At 37.8% G+C, this 24,679-nt stretch overlaps 1 protein-coding gene across 3 annotated transcripts; it reads left to right on the top strand.

Annotated features, from left to right (window-relative positions):
- Window positions 1-1,854: 1,854 nt before the first annotated feature.
- LOC118752912 (myosin heavy chain, muscle-like) lies at window positions 1,855-23,378 on the top strand (the record flags this gene model as incomplete). Of its 3 annotated transcripts, none has more annotated exon segments than XM_036487758.1 (10): window positions 1,855-2,025; window positions 4,384-4,973; window positions 9,830-9,947; window positions 11,337-11,600; window positions 16,174-16,383; window positions 17,618-18,504; window positions 19,180-19,258; window positions 19,740-20,915; window positions 20,995-21,900; window positions 23,046-23,378. In XM_036487758.1, coding segments are annotated over 10 exon segments (4,485 nt in total), but the record flags the coding sequence as incomplete, so codon positions are not given.
- Window positions 23,379-24,679: the final 1,301 nt, after the last annotated feature.

Below are 24,679 nucleotides of genomic sequence, written 5' to 3'. Positions count from 1 at the left end.
AGTAAATATATACACACAAAAACAAAGACACCAAACAAACCAACCAAATACGAAAATCCGTAGACATTCTTAGACTGCAGCGAATGCAGCGCACAAGCACACACATGAACGCACTGAAAACGCACACTCACCGATCACTACCCACTACTCACTCGCCAAATTTTTTGCTTCGTACACTTCCTTGAAGTATAGCAAGCAACTCATCTAATATGCCATATATTGCCCCATATCATAGTACAATGGTTTCGAACAATTGTGTATCAACTTCACCAATGAGAAATTACAACAATTCTTCAACCATCACATGTTCGTCTTGGAACAAGAAGAATACAAGAAAGAGGGTATCAATTGGGACTTTATTGATTTCGGTATGGATTTGCTAGCTTGTATCGATCTCATTGAAAAGGTGCTTATTCCAAAAGAAGAAAAAATAACAATAATAATGAAGAATTGAGTAACTAATTGTGTAACTTAGATGTGTGACGGATTAAGACTTGTTTGTCACTTTGTTTTTGTTTTTTGTCTAAACGCTATACAATTAGCATAGAAATTTCTTGTTCTTTGTTAAAACAAGCTCAAAAATAGTACAGCGGGACTTGCGAAAAAAAAATGTCGCTAGAACAATCGACGTGCGCGAAATAACAGGTATTGGTATGCGTTATATGTACAGTTCACGTTTGAGCCAAGCACCGGAATAGCAGCACCATCCCCTTTAGAAAGCACCAATGCAAAAGAATACATCCCTATTTTATAGTATGTATGTACATTAATGTCACAAGCACAGTTGGTTTCGTATTTATTGTCACACAAAAAACCTCCATCGAACAATTCCACTACCCCAATTATTAGCTTTCGCTCCCATCCCTTCATCATTTATTTATGTAAGGTTATGTAGTGATTATTTTGTTGTAATTTGTTATATCCATATGTATTCCCCACATCTTTGTATTGTAAAAATTGCCATATATTACAACCACTGCACCACTTGCACCACTGCACCACTTGCACCACTTGCACCACCATTAGTACAATGGCTTCGAGCAATTGTGTATCAACTTCACCAACGAGAAACTGCAACAGTTCTTCAACCATCACATGTTCGTCTTGGAACAAGAAGAATACAAGAAAGAGGGCATTGACTGGGCGTTCATCGATTTCGGCATGGACTTGTTGGCCTGTATTGAGATGATTGAAAAGGTTGGTTGCGCGCGCAGTTCGCAGAGCGAAGGGTAGATAAAAAAGGGCATTCGATATTGGTCAGAAGTTAATTTGAGCGTAGGAAATTGTCGTAAAACCAATCTTAGATGAAAACTCTCTCTAATTTAAGTTATAGCTAGGGAATGCAAGTAAGCGAAAGCGTTTTTTAGGTATTGTGCGTAATGTGTGTGTGTGTTTATTGACGTAAATAACGACTTAACGTGCGCTGCTTGGTGCTCTTTACCAAGTGGTACGCACACTGCATCCAAAAAAAAAAAAAAAAGAAATGTATGTTTGCACGAAGGACCCCTAAAAAAGAAAAAGCAACCAACACCAACACCCAGACACATGTATTGAATTCATTCAATTGCTTGTTTTGTGTATTGCACGCTATGCTTGCTATATTTGACTTGCGTGTGTGTCTGTGCACCACCCTGGACGACAACAAATTTGTAATCTGCCTGCGCTGACCGCCAAACACAAAAACCTCTCTGAAACCTACCCACCTACCTCAACTCTACTCAACTCAACTCAACTCAACTTTACTGTACCCCACGTAACTAACCCCCCGCCACCTCCACCTCCATCTATCCTCTATAACCTTTCAACCATTACTTTCATGTCTTGTGTCTTGTGTTACATTTTCCTCACAAACAGTACAACGGTTTCGAACAATTGTGTATCAATTTCACTAACGAAAAATTGCAACAATTCTTCAACCATCACATGTTCGTTTTGGAACAAGAAGAATACCAACGTGAAGGCATTGAATGGACTTTCATCGATTTCGGCATGGATTTGCAGATGTGCATTGAATTGATTGAGAAGGTATATTGGCAAAGCACAAAATTAGAACGAAACGAAAAACAAAGAGATGAAAAACATTAGCGCGCGCGCAAAATTTGCTGTAAAAATTGGTATAACAGCTATGCTAAAAGGCTTCGCGCAAAAATAGCCAATAATTATTTAGTACAAAAAAATAGCAGCTTAAAAAATCTAATCTCGTAAAGATATTTAGTACTCTAAATAGTAGTTGCTAATCTTCGACATGCCGAAAATATTTGTATACCGAATAATGCACTGAACAATTTAGTAATAAAAAAAACAAAAATAAAATAATAATAACTTTTGTCGCAGTGCTATGCAGATTTTAACTACGTAAAAAATAATGATCCAGTAGATGACTTTCCACGTGCCAAAGTTGTAGTCGCAATTAATTTTGTAGAAAATTTTTGCTACCTTTAACGCGTGCGAAAAATGCCAAAAAAATATAAAAACAAACAAATAATAACAATACATACACACTCTTTGTTGCTTTTTCGATCTCTCCTTTCTATACTATATACTATAAATCCTCTCTATAAGCCTTAATTAACACTTAACACTCCTAACAATGCGTTTTAATATTTTATTTTATTTTCGGAAGTTTAATACTAAAACAATAATGGGTGTCCCCTTTGAACTGAGACAAGCTCGAAAACCTCGTAGTTGAACTGTCACAGTTCCTATGAACAACTTTCCAGTTTTTTAAGTTCAAAGGGATCTCCTAAGTATTAACCAAAAAAAAATAAATAAACAACTAACAACTAAAAGTAAAACGCTATCCGAAATAAAGGGTGTTTTAGAAAACTAATATAGTGCTAGCCATTGTATTTAAATGATTGAAAAATTAAGTAATGTTTTAATCGCTAGAAAAAAATTTCCTAATGCCGGATTTCCACTAGGCATTAAAATGATCAAAAGCGTGTGCCATTTAAGAGATGTCATATGGAAACAAATTTGATAACAATTTGTATATCAGTGGTGATGCAAGTATTTTTTAACTCTCGAACTTTGTCATTGAAATTTTTGTTGTGTAATGTCTAAAGGAAATCCGGCATAATTGTCGAAAATAGGATTGAAGTTTAACCGCCAGCTTACGCATAATTAACCGTAGGTGAATAACCCGTCAAATATGGCTTTAGCTATATAAAATGGTTAACGATTTTTTTCGTGTAGTAACTGCCAGAAATATAATGAAAAAATATTAATGGAAAATTTTAAGAAAATAAACGAAACAATTTGAAATTTTTGAAAGTTAATTCACAATGCGCAGTTAACTATAAATTTTTGTACTGAAAATCTATAGTTAACCGCCGATGTAAGTTAACTCGTGTATCACAAATTTAATTAAGAATTTGAATGAGATTTAGATCGCATTGCAAGAAAGAAGTTTAACCAGCAATAAAAAAAAAAATAAAAAAACAGCAGAGAAAGTTATTACTACGCTGACCATTTGATTCATCCTTAATTCAGCTAACCAGTTACTAAATAGTACAACGAGTTGCCCAAAATAACCGATTTACGCCGCAGTTCAAATAAATATGCCAAACCGCCAAACAAGCACTTATTTAATTATTAATTCACTTACAAATTGCACACATTTTTTTGTATGTATGTAGTTAGATAAAAAAAAAAAACACACACAAAAATGCAAAATTTTGTTATAAAAAAAGATTTTTCTTTTATGCGCATTAGGGTGCATCATCAAAAAAAAGTAGTAGGTTCTTCCACCGAAATTCTAAATTCTGAAAATACCTTTCTATGCAGATCTTTTAAGCTTAAACTGTAATTTTTTGGAAAAAATATTTTTGACAACTAATTTTATTTATAAAAAAAAAACTCAATTTTGAAGCTATTTTCAAATAGGTCCCGCTTACGTAAATCTTAATATGTTTCCGTAGCGAATGTTTTGACAAAATTCTTAAAATATAATAAATTTTATATTTCCGAAGGGAAAAAGTACCGTTTTTTTCTTTTGTATGTAGAGTGATGCACCCTAATGAATACTTGCTCACCGTAGTTAATAATATTTAGTAGCAGCGAAATTATTAGTCGAATCGCTCGCAAATTTTAACAAAAGAAAAGTATTATTTTGATGCCAAACTCTAATGCTAAGGTAAGCGCTAAATTTGCTGTAATTTGTTGTACGCATCTGTGTAGTATTTTATGTTTACTTATTGCTCTAAAGCTAGTAGTTTATTTATATATATATATATATTGTAGCGATAGTCGGTAATTCGCACGCTTACTTTTTATGTACGAATGCATCTATATGACGCAATGTTTTATGTCTCTACTCATACCAAAAAAATTGACAATTTTCTAATCGATATTTTTCTACCTCCAATTCATCACAAAAAACAGCCTATGGGTATCTTGTCCATCCTTGAAGAAGAGTCTATGTTCCCCAAGGCCACCGATCAAACATTCGCCGAAAAATTGGTCAACACTCACTTGGGCAAATCGCCACCATTCCAGAAGCCCAAACCACCAAAGCCCGGCCAACAGGCAGCTCACTTTGCTATTGGCCATTATGCTGGTGTTGTCGCCTATAACATCACCGGTTGGTTGGAGAAGAACAAGGATCCATTGAACGACACTGTTGTCGATCAATTCAAGAAATCGCAAAACAAATTGCTGATCGAAATCTTCGCCGATCATCCAGGTCAATCTGGTGGCGGTGAACAAGCCAAGGGTGGTCGTGGTAAGAAGGGTGGTGGTTTCGCTACCGTCTCTTCGGCCTACAAGGAACAATTGAACAGCTTGATGACCACTCTGCGTTCGACACAACCTCACTTCGTGCGTTGCATCATTCCCAATGAAATGAAACAACCTGGTCTTGTGGATGCTCACTTGGTTATGCACCAGCTGACATGTAACGGTGTACTTGAAGGTATCCGTATTTGTCGTAAAGGTTTCCCCAACCGAATGGTGTACCCTGATTTCAAGCAACGGTAAGTGTGTAAAGTACATTTATACTTAGAAAATACATATATGTATATGTCTATATATATAGTTAGGATACATACATACATACTTATAGTACACAACTGTGAAGTAAGAAATACGGAAGACTAGGCGAAAAGTTAGCTTTTAGAAAAAAAAATGAAATATAATTTTGGAGTCAGTTTAGGTATAAATTTGATAGTAGGAAAAATGTTTATCATAGAGTAGAATGTAGTAAAATAACTTAGTACACAAATTAATTATAAATAATCTTGGACATTGCAACTGATATGCATATATAAATATTATTTATTTATTTTCGTACTCCCAATTGACATTCCTCTTCGCTAAAAATAAAAACAAACAAAATTTATATAAAATAAACTTCCCTTCCCCCAAAATAAAATAGTTACATGATCTTGGCCCCAGCCATCATGGTCGCTGAGAAACAACCCAAGAATGCGGCAGCCAAGTGTTTGGAAGCGGTTGGATTGGATCCCGACATGTACCGTATTGGTCATACTAAGGCAGGCAGCTGTTTAAAATATATATAGATTTCAATTGTTTTCCTACTTTATTTATTTAAAAAGTGTTTCTGTTTTTTGTCTAATTCTTCATGTATTTAGTCTTCAATCCACCAAAAACTACTTACGTTTCCCCTTTCCAAACTGCACTGTACTCTACCGTTATGCAGTAGTACTTGTATTTGTTTAACGTCCTCTTCCGAAAATGAAACATACTCGTACATCAGTATTTCATCGCCAGTAATAGTTACCTAGTATATTTTTAACCACGTTCATTTGGTAACGCAGCAAACTCGTATTGCGTTGTATTGCCTTGTATTTAGTACTTACGTACTTATTTGTACCCAAGGAACGCACCCACATTTGTTGGAGTTGGTAAAACTACATATCCATATTTGATCCTCTCACAGTATTAAATTGCATTCGTCCTGTATTTTGTATACACTTGAAAAGTAGTTTATATTTTTGTCCCACCTTATAATCCTTAAATATTTATTTTTTTTTTGCCTAGACACAATTTGTCCTTATCATTCTATCCTTTTGTATTTTTGTTGAACCTCTACAGTTGGTTTGGAAATTATATATGTAGTATGCAAATAATAGTCCTTGAAAGTATCACATACATATAGTTTTATTCATTAACTAAGTATATAATTTTAAGTACTTTTGTAGTTTGAGTAATTACCCTTACACAATTTTGAAATCCTATTTTTGAAAAATATCCCAACATACACAAGTAGTATTTATATAAAATATTTCGCTGCATAAACATCAAAATTCTTACTTATGTTAGATCCCACCATCTATTCCACTTCTGAATTACATATGCAGGCTTAGTAGCCTTCGTCGATTCGCATGACGACCTTAACCTTCGGGATCACTTTTTTTGTACTCATTCCTTGGTTTTGCTCCGTCACACTTGCCCCTTATTTGTAAGTTTGGTGTTCTGAAAACACAGTGTTTCTACTTCGTGAATGCGGTACCTCTTGAAACAATTTAATCAACAATATGGAACACCTAAATAATATCTCACGTCCCTATGGTTCTCAAACTTTTTGTTGAAACATAACTGATGTTCTATTTAATATTGAGACACGTCTTCCCTAAAACTCTACGAAGCATAATTTTACGTACTTACTGTTATGACCCATTACAACAAAAAAACTGTGAACGTTTTCAGCTCTTGCATAGGTTATGATGCCCCCCTGACATGGCGTTAAGTATTTGTCTTGTAACCTACTACTATGTAGTGATATTTATGTCTCTATGCATGTTAAGCACATGGATAAACACAAAGAAATACAATTTAAACCCCTCTTAAGCTAACAGTAGCCAACCAAATTGTTTATGGTTTGATGTAAACACACGTTTACACTTACCAACACATCACACGAACATATCGAGCAAACATATCAAATAAATAAATCCAAGCAAACTACTTCAAGCACATAATTACTTCTATCGCAGGTATCAGATCCTTGATCCCCGTGGCATTAAGGACTTGAGTGAGGATAAAAAAGCTGCGAAAATTCTGCTCGAAAGCACTGGAATGGATGAAGATCTCTATCGTCTGGGTCACACAAAGGCACGAAACGAAAGAAGTTTTCTATGAAAAATATAAAATCCAAAACAAATAGTTCAGCTTAGAATGCTTCATTAGCTTACAAAATTTGAGATTAAAAGTCTCTGCATTTGTGACTGACGCAATGGCGCATACCGACGCCTACATACATATAAAGCGTATGAGCGACTGAGATCTGTTTTTCTTAGTGCTATTTTGTTTTTTTCTTTGAATTGGCTTTGAATTGGCATGAACTGCGCTGCAAAATTGAATGGAAATTTAAAAACTTCATGAAATGTGCTTGAAATATTATTTTTTTGAACACTTTTTAGAACACTCAGTATACATAATCAACTCAATCTACATAATCATATGAACCCAAGGTTCAACACTTCACTTACTCTGATACACTCTTCCCACTTTTCGCGAAATCGACTATGCCACGAAACACTTAAACACAATCTCAAAATCTATAAACTTTCGAAACTCTCTTTTAAGCTATTATTCTTATTATTATTCTTAACACATTTTCCCACACGCAGCTATCAAATTTTGAATCCAAAGGACATTAGCGGTTTGGACGACCCGAAAAAATATACTAAAATTCTTATTGAGTCGACATCCCTTGATCCAGATCTATATCGACTTGGTCACACGAAGGCATGGTTTTCTTATTATTCCGAAAACATTACCTAAAGAAATATTTTTCACTTTTTCAATTTTTTCGACACCCCAGATTGCAAGAAAAGTTTCTAATTAAGTTTCTCAATCCCTCTCTGGTTCGTTTGTGAATGCAAAATATTTAAAATTTTTCACAAAAACTGAAAGCATGCACTTCATGAAACATCAAAAAAAAGAAAACCTACTTTGTTGTTGTGTGTTGTGGAGTTGGAACACGCCCATGTAGGGCGCGCTGATCGCTCGCAACCACACAAACACACACCCAACCTTGAACAAACATACAACTCATTGCAAGAATAAAATGATTTATGGCCCTTTGGAATGTTAAGTCAACTCATCTTTGAAGAAGTGACGAATCATTTGCGCCTACTCACTGAGTATATAATTTGCATAAACCTCTCGCACATCAGTCTATAATATTCACATATTTACATCGATGCATTTTTGGACACCCTGTTTGCTGAATGCACTCCCGAAGCCTGTAGATCCAGAGAGCCACACTTTTTGTGGATTTTTTTTTTTTACTTTTTTTGTAATTAAAATTAATTAATTAATTAAAACTATAGTATGTATAGCTTTTTTTGTTTGTTATCTAAACTATACACTCTTTATACATATATTAACTACTTTTTTTTATACATTTCTACTCAGTCATATTTAAAACATCACATTTTTATCCCGAAATATTTTTTAAACACGAATCAATTAAACAAAAAACAATATCCAATATCCACTACACCAACAGCTACCAAATCCTGAACCCAAGAGGCATCAAAGGACTTGACGATCCCAAGAAAGCCACTAAGATTTTGATCGAATCCACTGAATTGGATGAAGATCAGTACCGTCTGGGTAACACTAAGGCACGCATCAAATTCTTTACACAGTAGAAAATTTAAAAAAAAAAAAAATAAAACCAACATGTGTATGCCACAAAAAATCCGCTTAGGTATACATACATATATACACACACACATTTATTATTGTTGTAGTTTTTGCAACATCTCCAGTACTCATCCAAAGCAATTGCACCCACACATGCACGTACATATATGAATACACACTTGGACCTTCTACATGTACATGTAGAGGTTTAAAAATTTCCCCATATCAACGGCACCCATACAAAATCCAAAATTCACAATCCACATGTTACCTTCCATAATTCATATTCCACGACCCACAACCTACATTCCACAACTCACAACCCACAATCCACAATACACCACCAACCTTCAACAATCCACAAAATATATGAACTCCGGTGCAGTCAGTAATTTTTATGGCTGCAGGAGTTACACATATGTATATACACACATACATAACTATGTATTTATGTACACGCATAAGAAGCATTTTCGAAAGTCTACACACCCATCCACACGAAGCAGCATGCCCCTAAAAAAAACACACACTCGATCCACCACCACACATACAAATACGTTATTTGGCATGTTCGTACGTACTACGTAGTTCTCATTAGCATTGTTACTTTTGTTTATTATTCTATTAGGTTTACGAGTATGGCCCACAATCAAGCATGTGATTTTGCGGTAATATCATGCGTATCCACTCCACACATACCTACATACATATTTACATAAATATATAGCATGTGGAAAAGATTTCGATGCTCGTCTCATGATCCTTACATATATAAGTACATACATACATATATTTATTTCCATTTACCATTTCCACACAAAAAGTAAGTGATCCTATTTACTAGGCACTTTGGGAGAAATTATAAAAAAAATATCTAGATTTTTTTGTATTTACCTTTTCAAATATTTTTTAATAGTTAATTTTAATTTTTTTTGCGAACATTAATATCCCTAGCATTTAAACTAATTTTAAGTAAATTTTTGGCAAAAAAAAACAGTTAATAAATCTAAAATTTTTTCTTGAAATTACCTTTATTTTCTCACACAACAAAACCGTCAACAAAAACCACAAAATTTTTCCCAAAAAAATACCACCACCAACGCACGAAACAACCATTGCAACACTTATCGACCGCACACCAAATTTGCACGTTCACACACGCATACACGCACACATCCACCCATATACCGCATATGTACCCACCCTCGTATAGCTACCGGATTATGTGCCCGAAAAAATTGGTCGGCGTTGATAAAGATAAGAAGGCCACAGAAATCATTATTAACCACATTGATTTGCCAGACGATCAATTCCGCTTGGGTAACACCAAGGTACCTCATTTCAAAAAATAAAATTGATTAAAAATGGAATTAAAACAGCAACAAATTAGTAAAACATAATCAACTCTCTAAAAAAAAGAGACACTTGTCAAATGTACAAAATTGCCAAATCAACTGTCTGTTGACAACAACTTAACACTAACTACTTTTGTAAAAATATTTCTTTAAAAAAAAACTTCTAATTCCGGTTATATACATAATTCTAAAAAAAAAAAACAAAAAAATATGTGGATATATTTTTTCCATTTTTCCTAACAAACAAATCGTGATACAAAGCTGAATAACACTACTGAGCTATATGTGGAACTTATCAGTAATAATCTAAACGAAACTGAACATAAAAAATAGTAGCTCAGTTTTTAAAAAATGCCATTCATTTGAATTGCTTCACAAACAATTAGAGAGAATTTGTATGAAATGATATTTATTTTCTGAAGCATTTCGAATGAATTTTATTTTTTATAAATTTAGCTGAAAAACAATTAATCAGTCTTACACACACACACACATGCACACTTACGATAATCAACTAAACATCTCCGTTTAACCATTAATCACACTTTCATGTACATATTTACATAGTCGAAACCGAAAATTTCACGATCATCTTCAGCGATCGTACCGTACGCACGTTCAGCATAATTGAAAATCACCATCATCAGCGTTGAACACTCATGAACGAATGAGCGCGCGTTCAGTTTGTATGGAAATATTTGCAATAAAATAATTTGTGCTCATGAACTTTGCAAACTTCGAACTGATCGAACTCAATCGATCGCGAGTACAACATTTGCACCGATTTTATATATATAAATCATTTTTTTTTACATTGTATATATCAAATTTCTAACTAGATATGTGTTCACTCATCTCCACTTATGTATATATTCTATTACGCTTTTCCACATTTGATTGTCGCTTTTAAAAATCACGCTTTTATTTTAAATCCCGCCTTTTTATTTACATTTCACTCGCGTGTTTTGTTCGTTGTTACTTTCATCCTCCACCTAATTACTCCAAAAATCATGAATATCTGTTTTGTACCATAATGAACGTAATTAATGTTGAAACGCTTTTTAAAAAAAGAGTAGACTAGCAGTGAGCTGAGAGCGAAAAACGCGAACAAATGTTTTTTGTTTTTTTTTTTTAAAATGTTTGTTTTTCATTTTTGCTTCAAATAAAAAATAACGTTCTTTCTCCAGCCATCGCTGACTCGCAATCAGCTCACTCGTATAGTCACCCGCTCTGTATGTGTGGCATATCACAGCCAAATAAGTTGCTTTTTGTATTAACCCTTATTTTTTCTACACTTTTCTTCCGCCTCCGCTTTCTTAAAAAAAAAAAAACGCAAACGCAAACAAAATTTGTAAAAACCAATAGGTGTTCTTCCGCGCTGGTGTCCTCGGTCAGATGGAAGAGTTCCGTGATGAACGTCTCGGCAAAATCATGTCCTGGATGCAAGGTTGGGCTCGTGGTTACTTGGCCCGTAGGAACTTCAAGAAATTGCAAGAGCAACGTTTGGCCCTCAAAGTTGTGCAACGTAACTTGCGCAAATACTTGCAACTCCGCACCTGGCCATGGTACAAATTGTGGCAGAAGATCAAGCCTTTGCTCAACGTTTCCCGCGTTGAGGATGAGATTGCTGTGAGTATACGTATAACGAAATGGAAGTTTGTTTTTTTTTTCTTGTTTTGCCTTTCAGAGCGCAGCTAGCTGACGGTTAAGCGCAGCCACCAAGCAGGCAAGCGAGGTGTTTTGTTGGTGTTTGTGCAACGAAGTGAGCGTAGATAGTTTGAGGCTGCTTCAAATGCCTTTAAAGAATTTGCCTTTCTGAGAGGCTCAAAATATGCAAACGAAAAATATCAAAAAAAAAAAAATATTTCATGATGCTGTCATTGCACCTGCTCGAATGCATCACTCTTTCTATTGCAGAGTTGCTCATGCGTTCCGCATTCAATGAGTGCAGCGAGAAATAAAAACACGCCAGCAGCATTTAAAAATAAAACTTGAACGCGCACACTTGACTTGACGACTTCCTTTTCAGCAAAAAAAAAAAACAAAAACACACGAAATCATAATCTTTTTCGCCTTCATTTTTTTTTAGTTTTTTTTTTTTCTGCACATCGCCCAACGCCTGGCCTTTTGGCTTACATTTCTGACAATGTTGGCAAGTGTGTTCACATAATTAGCGCAAATGCATTCGAGCCAATGGCGTTCAATTTTTCAATATTCGAATTTTTTTTCAGAATTTCATTCTTGCGCTCGCTGCCGATGCCAACGTAAGATTACAGCCGATAACTAGCAGCAGCACGAAATTGGCGCTTAGCACTTAAATCGAATGATTGAGTATTAACGGTTGTTTGTTTTTGAGATGATTTCGATGTTGACGATGATGTTGACGATGATGCTGTGTATGAATTACCAATGTGATTGGCGTTAATCATACGCCCCCGTGTACCAAAATATAAAAATATTTGATCGCCTTGCTGCCGCCACACACAGCGAGGGCATTGCTGGCTGCTGCTCAAAGCTTTGAATGCGAATGCATACAGCATCAAGAATGTGTATGTATGTATGTATGCATGTATGTATGTGTACATACAACAACACTCTAACGATCATTTAATCGATGAGCTGTGACGCCATATGGCTCCCCTCCAAGTATATGCAATGAAATTGATTTGATTTCTAAATGAATTGTATAATTCCGTTAGAGGTGCGCGTCGTGCAAGTGAAGCTAAAAATATTCATATATACACAAATAATTGGAAAAATATATTTTCGTACGAATATTTTGCATGCTTATGGACATGAGCAATTTAGTGTTGTATAGCTCAGTTTCCTTTCATTTAGTACTTACTTTTAGCGGCCTGGCAGCTCTATATATTGTTTATAAATGGGGAGCGCGTTCTTAATAACTGAGCGATGACTCAGCTGCAAACAAATTTAAGAGCTCACTTAAGTCGATTTGTTTACTGGACATTGTAGATCGCGTTTGTTTTCTTGGAAGTCAACACTTTGATTAGGAAAAAGAAGCAAACACATCGAGTCGTAGAGTCGCGTAATTTTTCGTTACTTCGGCTGCACAGCTGGAAATAGTGATCGGTAGTATGAAGCGCTCCGCTTCGTAGTAAAACTTAATCGATTTTTTTGGAAATTTTTCACACATTTTTTTTTCTACACACCAGTAAAGGAAAAAAAAACCTTTTTGCTGAAAAATATTAAATAACGCTACTCAACGAACGCGTAAAGTTCGAAATAAGAAAATATTTTTCCTAATTCTTTTTCAAGGCAGTCAAATTTTTTTTCGATTTTTGTGTTAAATTTTTTCGATCTTTCTTCAGATTAAAAAAAAAAAAAATTAAAAGAAAAGATTGCAAAAAAAAATTGCTTTTTAAAAATCACATACACTATTTCAAAGATTTTCATACTTTTTCCTGATATAACTTTTTCTAATTTCTTAATTTTTGCCATTTTCACACTGGTCTACAATTGTCCCCTCACAAAATATTCAGTAACGCATTATTTTATGTGTTTTCAAAAAAAAATGATTTAAAAATTTTTCTTAGAAAGAATTTAGTTTCCAAAACTGTTGGTTAGGAATTATTTCCAACAATTTATTAATATGTAATGATTTTTATTAATATTTTTATTTATTATTTTTAGTTTTTTTTTTGTAAATTTATTTTTCTTTTTTGTTTGTAAATTTCTTTAAAAACTTTGCGAGAATATTTTTTCCAAAATCATAAAAATTGTGCTGCCCAATACTCTAACGATGGAAATAGTTGCCTACACTTAGTTCTATGGAAAGAATAAATATAAGCAATATACTCACAAATTTGTATTTCTTTGGAATTTCTCTGCAAATAATTTCTCTACTTTAATGGAGTGGGCGCTATAGAAGTGTACTTACGGACACATGTGTCTAGCACATTGAATTTATTGTAAACAATCGCGAATTTTCGCACAAAGCCATTTAGTAGCGGCATACCTTTGATTTAACACTCTCGATTGCTATTAAATATTGGCCTTTTTTATTTTTGCGCGAAACCATTTTAAAGCATCCATTTTTTTGTTCAGTTTGCTACTCGCATGGCGACTGAAATTTTAAGAAATCCAAAACCAAAAACAAAAATAAAACAGAAATGACTAATAACCAATTAGTGTTGATTGAAGGCGCGCCCCGTTATTAGATATGTGTCCTTTGGCGACAAGCAAACGTCCCTGAACATAAGCAATAAGCGTTGGCAGCTTCTTCTTCTTCTTTCTTTCACCTTTGGGCTGCTGCTTGAAGTTCTACAAGTTGCTCCGTTTCAATCCAGCTGTCATGGCTCATCGCAAGAAGCTGCCCACACGAATGTACAAATATAACATTTACCCATACATAAACATATATGTATGATGACAGTGTGTGTGGGTTATTGTATGTGTATACATACTTACAAATGTATGTCTTCCTGGCCCCTGTAAATGCAGCGCCAGCTAAGCGCGCAACTCAATCAACAGCTGAAACAGCTGTAGTGGACAACAGCACTCAACTCAACTCGAGTCAACTCATCGTCGATGTCGTCGTCGTCGACGCCGGCCGCCGGAATGAATAATGAAATATGAATACTTATACATTTATCATCGGTGTACTATGTATATAAAATGCGCTTGCAAGCAGCAACAAAAAAGCTGGCAATTGAATTTTCTTGTCGCTGCCTACGGGCACTTATTAATATTTCTAATTGAAACCTCATCAAAATAATTTGGCCAACTCATATTGGCGCGTATGAGCAAGCAGACAGGCGCAGCTGACTTAGCAACTATTTGCCATCTTACTCATGCTGCCACAACAGCAGCAACAATAAAAGTCCACAGCCCAGCAGCCAACAGCCAACAGCCAAACGCTAATAGCAATCATGGCAAACTTTCTAAATACCGCGATCTCAAAGCGCCAAATATGCGTGGCTGGCGGGATTTGTAGCGCAACACCTGCGCCATATCATTGATCGCGCCACATACAAGAATGGGGCTCCGCGCAGCGTCTCTCGGCGGTGCGGCCTGTTTTGTTGCGGAAAACAGAAGGAAAACCAACAACAACATGCAACCCTTGCCGGAATGTGCACACTTGTGTATTGCTGCTGCTGTTGTTGTTTGTTTGTTTGTTTGTTTGTTTTCTTCGGCGAAGCGCATAAATATGAGATTTATTAACGTGTTGAACACATCGTTCGCAGAATATTCGATTCGATCATATTCGGGGCGTTGCTAAATTTATTTACCCCACACATACACACACTTACGCACATATGTACATACACAGTTGTAGGTAGTTGTAATTGTAATTGAATTGAAATAATTTCTTCTTTGAGCTGCGCCGCTCGAATTGCTCATTGCTGCTGCACTCATCATCATTCCAGCTGTTGACCAGTAGCTAGTCGGACCTAGTTCTTTAAACGCGTCGTGCCGCAGTTCAGTTCACTAGCTGACCGCAACGAAATCAAATCGAATCCAAAGCGTTTTTTGGAGTTTATTAAGCAAACATTTAAAATATTAAAAAATAACAAAAAAAATAAAAAATAAAACAGTATTTAAATACGAAGAAATAAAATAGTATTAGTTGCAAAAAGCCTTGAAAGTATTTGCCCTAAAACGACTCTTTTGAGACCAACAAACGAAAGCACAAGTGAAAGCGCTCACCTATGCGAAAGCTCATTAAAAGCTAAACGCTCAGCAGCTTTTGCGAATTACTATTTTTCTAAAACGGTTATTAATTCTACGGGCATTTAAATCCGTCTACAACGCTACGCTTCACGTAGCCGCGCAGTTATCCTTTGCAATAGAAATTCTCCAATAAGAAATATAAGGACACACCTCTAATATGGCTGATGAGAAAAAGGTAAAGAAATCAAAAAAGGCAGCCGCCGCGCCTGCCACCGCCACGGATGCTGCTGAGCCAACAGCAGTAGCGCCAGCAGCAGATGGAGAAGCCCCACCCGTCATCGAAAATGGCACAGCAGCTGCCTTAAATGGTCATACCAATGCTGCTGATGCTGATGCACCCGACCAAACTGACTATATACCAGCTCCCACCAACGACGAACCAAACACCAACACCACCAACTCGTCTGCTGCCGCCGCCGTCGCCGCCGTAGCCGCAGCGCCGCAAGACATCGCAAATTTATCCACTGATATTAAAACACCATCTGTTCCTTTTGATTCATTCGAATTGCAGCGTCTGGAAGAGAAGGCCAAGAAGGCTGAGGAATTGCATGCCGCTGAAGTGAAAGTACGCAAGGAATTGGAAGCCCTCAACGCTAAGCTGTTGGCTGAAAAGACTGCCCTTTTGGACTCGCTGTCCGGTGAGAAGGGTCAATTGCAAGACTTCCAGGAGAGGAACGCCAAGTTGACTGCCCAGAAGAACGACCTCGAGAACCAATTGCGCGTAAGTAAAAAAAAAAAAAAAACACAGAAATTAATCACCAAAATAAAACTCATAAAATCATGCATCTCATCGCCGGAGCGATTGCCGTGCAGTGAAAATCGCAAAAAACTTCATTTGTTCAGAAAAAAAAAATCAATTCCGTGAAATTAAAATTGTGTATTCAGGAATGAGTAGATATACGGCGGACCAATCGGCGTTCGTTAAAAATTTGAATTGAATTTTCACGTTCAACAGATGAGAAAAATCGGCGAAAATGTTCAAACTCTTGAATGTTTTGATTAATATGTATTTCAAGGAAAAATAAAAATTCCCCCCGTGAACCAGATTCGCAATAATTTCGCAGTATCAGTAATAATACAAAAATCTCTGTAATTTTCTTGAAAATTTTGATTAAGATCGCTGGCGTCTCAAACATGCAAAAATGTAAAGTCTTCCAATTTGTATCACTAATTAACGATAATCTCATTGTTCCGCCTCGTTTACCATTTGGCTCATTCTATAATATCCACTTACCTGGGGCCAGAGCTAATTTGCGAATACCTGCATATTTATGTACCTGTGTGTGCGCGCACGCTCACACATTATAAACACAGGCAATAATGCTCAAGGCGATATTCATAAAAATTTACTAAGCAAACAGCAAAATTATCTATTGTAAACACTTGGCGATCCTCGTCAAATTCTTACAACTTGCGATCCACATGCAGTCGCGCTTCATTAAGTGCGGCCATCAAGCACCATAAACCAACGCAAATCGCAAATCAATAACATCAACAGACAGTCACAGGCATTGCAAATTAATCACTGCTCTGGTATTTATGTGTGTGTGTGTGTGAGGATTTGCACTTGCCGCAATAGATCACAGCTGCAAAAGGAGAGCAAGCAAGCCAGCAACAAAAAAAAACGAATAATTAGAAATCTTCTACGAAGAGTGTGCACGCTATTTTTAGCAGCAATTTCAATTTTTGATTCAGCGCGAACAGTAAAACGGTACATTTGTGCGTTGCGCTATAAATAGCAGAGCTTATATTGTAGCAGCTCAAGAGTGGAGTGATCGTTAAACGATCGCGCGTTATAGAGTGAGTGAGTGAGTGAATTGGCCAATCAATTCAGAGTCATAAAGCTATACATATCTACATAGTACACACTATACGCCTATTAAAAATATATCCACGAATACTTTTGTACTCACCTGACAATTGTTTTCTCTCCCACCCTCTCTCACCCTCAATAGGATATCCAAGATCGCTTGAGCCAAGAGGAAGATGCCCGCAACCAACTGTTCCAACAGAAGAAGAAGGCTGACCAAGAGATCTCTGGCCTGAAGAAGGATATTGAGGATCTTGAATTGAACGTCCAGAAGGCTGAACAAGATAAGGCCACCAAGGATCACCAAATCCGCAACTTGAACGATGAGATCGCCCACCAGGATGAACTCATCAACAAGTTGAACAAGGAGAAGAAGATGCAAGGTGAAAGCAACCAGAAGACTGGTGAGGAACTCCAAGCCGCCGAGGACAAGATAAACCACTTGAACAAGGTTAAGGCTAAGCTCGAACAGACCCTCGATGAATTGGAGGACTCGTTGGAGCGTGAGAAGAAATTGCGCGGTGATGTTGAGAAGGCTAAGCGCAAGGTTGAGGGTGACCTCAAACTCACCCAGGAAGCCGTCGCTGACTTGGAACGCAACAAGAAGGAATTGGAGCAGACCATCCAACGCAAGGACAAGGAATTGTCTTCGATCACCGCCAAATTGGAAGACGAACAGGTCGGTGTTGGCAAGCACCAGCGCCAGATCAAGGAATTGCAGGCCCGCATTGAAGAATTGGAAGAGGAAGTTGAGGCTGAACGTCAAGCTCGCGCCAAGGCTGAGAAGCAACGCGCTGATTTGGCCCGCGAATTGGAGGAATTGGGTGAGCGTCTTGAGGAAGCCGGTGGTGCTACCTCTGCTCAAATCGAACTCAACAAGAAACGCGAAGCCGAACTCAGCAAATTGCGCCGCGATTTGGAGGAAGCCAACATTCAGCACGAATCCACCTTGGCCAACTTGCGCAAGAAGCACAACGATGCTGTTGCTGAGATGGCCGAACAGGTTGATCAGCTCAACAAGTTGAAGGCTAAGTAAGTATTTGTTGTTATTGTAATATTTTCGAGATACATGTTTCCAGGTGGCGAATGTTTGTTCGCCTTTTCGGCGTCGCACACCGTGTGCATCAACGTGGAGCGTCCTTCTGTATATTTGTTTTTTGTTGGAAGTGGTTTTGATGTTTTCGATTGTTGTGAAAAAATTTCTGATTTCCTGATTTCGGTTAATTAATTTTCAATTTCTTGTAATGCAATACAGGGCTGAACACGATCGCCAGACTTGCCACAATGAGTTGAACCAAACTCGTGCCGCTTGCGATCAACTGTCCCGCGATAAGGTAATATGTTGTGAAAGCACTTCAAGCCGCAGTGCTATACAAAGCAAACACATCCAAATACCTCCAACAACAAGTACACTTACTACCACCACAAATACACAACAGATATATGCATGCCATATCTCTATTTTGAAATGAAAATAAGAAAATCATTAATCGAATGGTTCACATAAAAATTTCTACGGAGCTGGTTCCATAAATTCCGAAAAAGCTCTTGAAGACTTGAAAAGGGTCGCGTACGCTCTGCAACGGAAGCAATATTTTTTGCGACCGCTCTCGCTCTATCTCTGTATCTCTTGAACTTCTAATCCCATACACAATTTAACACATCTCTAACCATATCCAAATCTACTCTATTATTCACACAATCTAGGGCTGAGAAGGAGAAGAATGAATACTACGCTCAATTGAATGACCTCCGCGCCGGTGTTGACCACCTTAGCAACGAGAAGGTATACACAATTAAGGATATTTATAAAAAGTTTTTGTTGTACGCATTGCTGCTGCTGTAATTACGCTGAAATTGTCACTTGTAAATTTATTTTGTATGTAGATTCGCTTTTTAAATTCCTAAACCGATTTAAGTATGTCCTCAGGGGCGGCGTACTCGAGAAAGTAAGGATGCCCTATCCGTACTTTCCCATTTGTGCGCGTAGACTTGTGAGAAACACTGTATATGCGAAATTGCCTCTAAGTCAGCATTGATCGTTAAATTCAGTATGAACGTAGTTTTGTATATAGATATTGCCTCTTAACTTCCAAGCCCCTGAACCTCTAACAAATATTTTTTTATAAAAACTAAAAATGCGCCACTACTAATTGTACAGTACACACAAAACCGCCTTACACTTTTCGAAGAACGAAAACAAAATTTTCCCCCAGCAAAAAAAAAAAATTAACGCATTTCTCATTCCTCTCATTGCCGTTAACCAGGCTGCCCAAGAAAAGATCGCCAAGCAATTGCAACACACTTTGAACGAAGTGCAAGGCAAATTGGACGAAACCAACCGCACCCTCAACGACTTCGATGCCTCCAAGAAGAAGCTGTCAATCGAAAACTCCGATCTGTTGCGTCAATTGGAGGAAGCCGAATCGCAGGTGTCGCAATTGTCCAAGATCAAGATCTCCTTGACCACTCAATTGGAAGATACCAAACGCTTGGCCGACGAAGAATCCCGCGAACGTGCCACCCTCTTGGGCAAGTTCCGCAACTTGGAACACGACCTGGACAATCTGCGCGAGCAGGTAGAAGAGGAAGCCGAAGGCAAGGCTGATTTGCAACGTCAACTCAGCAAGGCCAACGCTGAGGCTCAAGTATGGCGCAGCAAATACGAATCCGATGGTGTTGCCCGCTCTGAGGAATTGGAGGAAGCCAAGAGGAAGTTGCAAGCTCGCTTGGCTGAGGCTGAGGAAACCATTGAATCGCTCAACCAGAAATGCATTGGCCTCGAGAAGACCAAGCAACGCCTGGCTACCGAAGTCGAAGACTTGCAATTGGAAGTCGACCGTGCCAACGCCATTGCCAACGCTGCCGAGAAGAAACAGAAGGCCTTCGACAAGATCATTGGCGAATGGAAGCTCAAGGTTGATGATTTGGCTGCTGAATTGGATGCTTCCCAGAAGGAATGCCGCAACTACTCAACCGAATTGTTCCGTCTCAAGGGTGCCTACGAAGAAGGCCAAGAACAATTGGAGGCCGTGCGCCGTGAGAATAAGAATCTTGCCGATGAAGTTAAGGATCTGCTCGACCAGATCGGTGAAGGTGGCCGCAACATTCACGAAATCGAGAAGGCACGCAAACGCTTGGAAGCCGAAAAGGATGAACTCCAAGCCGCCCTCGAGGAAGCCGAAGCTGCCTTGGAACAGGAAGAGAACAAGGTGTTGCGCGCACAATTGGAATTGTCCCAAGTGCGTCAAGAAATCGACCGCCGCATCCAAGAGAAAGAAGAGGAATTCGAAAACACCCGCAAGAACCACCAACGCGCACTCGACTCCATGCAAGCCTCCCTCGAAGCCGAAGCCAAGGGTAAGGCTGAGGCCCTCCGCATGAAGAAGAAGTTGGAAGCCGATATCAACGAGCTGGAAATTGCATTGGATCATGCCAACAAGGTAAAGTACAAACGCGAAGAAGAAACAATAACAAACTCGATTTTAAATTTCCCCTTTCATTTCGATTTTGACACTTTAGGCTAACGCCGAGGCCCAGAAGAACATCAAACGCTACCAGCAACAGCTTAAGGATATCCAGACCGCCCTCGAAGAAGAACAGAGAGCCCGCGACGATGCCCGCGAACAATTGGGCATCTCCGAGCGCCGCGCCAACGCCCTCCAGAACGAACTCGAGGAATCCCGCACTCTGCTCGAACAAGCCGACCGCGGTCGTCGCCAAGCCGAACAGGAATTGGCCGATGCCCACGAACAACTCAACGAAGTCTCCGCCCAGAATGCTTCCATCTCTGCTGCCAAGAGGAAATTGGAATCCGAACTGCAAACACTCCACTCCGATTTGGATGAGCTGCTGAACGAAGCCAAGAACTCCGAAGAGAAGGCCAAGAAGGCTATGGTCGATGCTGCCCGTCTCGCCGATGAACTCCGCGCCGAACAAGATCATGCACAGACACAAGAGAAACTCCACAAGGCCTTGGAACAACAAATCAAGGAATTGCAAGTCCGCTTGGATGAGGCTGAAGCCAACGCACTGAAGGGTGGCAAGAAGGCTATCCAGAAATTGGAGCAACGCGTCCGCGAATTGGAGAACGAATTGGACGGTGAACAGAGAAGACACGCCGATGCCCAGAAGAATCTGCGCAAATCTGAACGTCGCATCAAGGAGTTGAGCTTCCAGTCCGAGGAAGACCGCAAGAACCACGAACGCATGCAAGACTTGGTCGACAAACTGCAACAGAAGATCAAGACATACAAGAGGCAAATCGAAGAAGCCGAAGAAATCGCTGCCCTCAATTTGGCCAAATTCCGCAAAGCACAGCAAGAACTCGAAGAAGCCGAGGAACGCGCTGACTTGGCCGAACAGGCTATCAGCAAATTCCGCGCCAAGGGACGTGCCGGCTCAGTTGGACGTGGTGGCAGCCCAGCGGTAAGTGTAGAGTAGTACAAACAAGTTCATAAAACCTGTACAAACTTTTAATTTGCAAACTTTTATAATTTATTTATTGATTTATTTTGTATTTATTATTATTCTCCCCCTCTCGATTCATGCGCGCTCGATTATAATTAAATACGGCACAGCCAATGGTCCAACTGTAGAGTGGTGGTGCCATCAGACCACGACACATGAGAAATAAATGCAAAGAGAATTGTAGTTCATAAGCAGCCAAAAACTGAAAAAAAAAATTAAAATAACTTATTTAAAAAAAAAAAAACAAAACAAAATCAAATACGCCATGCAACATTCAATTTATTTTTCATCATCACAAGACATGATAGAAAAGTGTAGTTGAATCAGAGACATCGATAGCACGATGCCTCGATATTTCACAAACAAAAAATCAAAAAAGCTGAAAAAATATTAAAAAAACAACAAAAAAAATCTTAAAAACTCTACTTTTTTATTATATATGTATGTGTAAACTGTAGCCGGCAGCGTCAAAGGGTGGCCGCCAGAATGCGCTGGACCAATAATTACTTCTCATTACATTTGTAAGTGAACGAAGATAAGCGTTTATGCGCCCCTTAGTTGTATTCCCCAAACAAGAATGAAAATTACGTATATCAAAAAATAAAAAATTAACTTAAACCGTGTTCTATAAGAACAACGGCACAGTCATACTGTTTGTCATACATACACATACAAACATACATACAAAAAGGGAATCAATGTGCACTCACAGCACTGATATGTTTGACCATTTCTCATAGGAATGCACTCACTGCACGATCTCATCATCTCAGTATAAGCAGGCAAATGATATGAAACGAAGAAAATTCATAAAAATCATTTTCATCAAAATTAATTGGCGTTTACTACACAACTCTTTGTTCTAGTCTAGTTTGTCAATCCTTGGCCGTTCCGATGCTCTGTGCTTGAAAAGTTTTGCCTTATATATATATATATATATTTACATATGAACCCCCGAAAGAAAATTTGTTGAGACCCCCTCGCATTATCCACTTTGTTGTCTTCATAGTTTATTAAAGCTTTCGTTTTTTTTTCTCGTTTTACATTTGCATCGAAAACATTTACTAAATATTTGTTATTTTTTTCTCTTCCGCACTCAACAGCCCCGAGCGATGTCCGTACGGCCACAACTCGACGGATTGGCTTTCCCACCAAGATTCGACCTTGCTCCAGAAAACGAATTCTAAATGCCATTTCTATGCTTCGTTTTTAAAGGAATTATTTTAAAATAATATTTCATAATTATTTGTTATGTTTAATTTAATTTAAACTATTTACAATACTTTTTTGTTTAATTAATTTAAATAAAAAAAAACATGTATAATTCGAACGACGGGAGGAATATATGCACTTAGGCAAGAAAATCTCTTAAAAATAATATTATAAAAAAAAACAAAAACAACAAACCAATGTAAAAGAAAAAAAATACACAAAAACACACATAAAAAACAAACACTAGCATAAGCTCACACCGATGACGACGATGTTGCTGTTGTTGTTGTTAGTCAAGTATGTATGTACATATTTTAAGCGCATAAAAGTCGGATATTTACTGCGTCTATGTAGTAGTTCTTCGCCACGATGTACGAAAGAAAGTCAGTCTAGCCCAGATTGTATTTAATTTTTGCTTTTATACAAATAACAAATGACTTTTAACTTTAACAAGAACTTACATAATTATGTACGTAGAGAAGAGTGTTCAGGAAAAAAAAAAAACACACATGCAATTTGTAAAAAAAAAAACTAAACTAAAATAAGAAACAAATACTAACAACACGAGTGAGAGTTGATCGAAAACAGCCGTTGAAATTGTATGTAGTTTTTTTTTTTTAAGTACACACACGCGCGCACAAGCGGACCCGAGGAAACGAGGAAAGGCAGCCATACGAAGAATGGAATGGAATGGAGCGCGAACGCAGCCGAGGAGCGTACAAATTTTACACGCATACTACCACTCAAACAACCACACACACACTCTCATAATGGCAGAGCTTATGTTTACTGTTACTTTTTTAATTAATCTGAAAGTAATATTAAATTTAAAGATAAAAGTATACAAAAAAGGAACAAAATAAATGTAAATCAATAAAAAAAATCAAAAACAAAAAAATTTTGACTTTTAACTGCTCTAAGGGAATAACTGAATAAAGGATCAAACAAAATTGCTCAGCAGCGTTGCAAAATATGTAGGTGTATCCTGCGCTCGAATTCGAAGTTCGAAACCAACATTAAAATTGAAAGAAGAGTCAGTTTCTTAGCTACGAAAAGTTGTCCTAGGCTGGAGTGATGTTCCATCTATAATGGTCCTTCCTAATGAATGGGGCTTTGAAATTCAAGCTTACGTGAAAAATATTGTCATTCTAATTTGAAGTCACCATCTCTTGGCTCCTGGATTAAACGTTAAACCCAAGAAGACCAACATAGCAATTGGGCCTCATGCGAATACCGTGTCGAGTGGAGTCTGCATTACTTTGCGGTCGTTCATAAGTTACTTAACTTCTTCAGGTTTATGCGCAATTTCATGATGCCATATCGATTTTTACCAGAGTTTCACTCGTCACGGCAACAGACGACTTACCCAATGGAAATGGAAATGACCAAATTGCTGCAACCATTTCTTCAGTGGAAATGAATAACTTTTCTAATAAAAGTCGCAACGAGGTGAAACTTTTGAAAAGGCAATGGCCTCTATTTGAATCTGCCGGATCCCAATTGGAGAGGAACTGTACCGGAATGG

The sequence above is a fragment of the Rhagoletis pomonella genome, unplaced genomic scaffold, assembly GCF_013731165.1.
Source record: "Rhagoletis pomonella isolate Grant_MI unplaced genomic scaffold, Rhpom_1.0 Rhpom_scaffold_01952, whole genome shotgun sequence".
Lineage (NCBI taxonomy): Eukaryota > Metazoa > Arthropoda > Insecta > Diptera > Tephritidae > Rhagoletis > Rhagoletis pomonella.
Note: the sequence above shows the minus strand (reverse complement) of the source record. Positions and strands in the feature narration are given on the sequence as shown.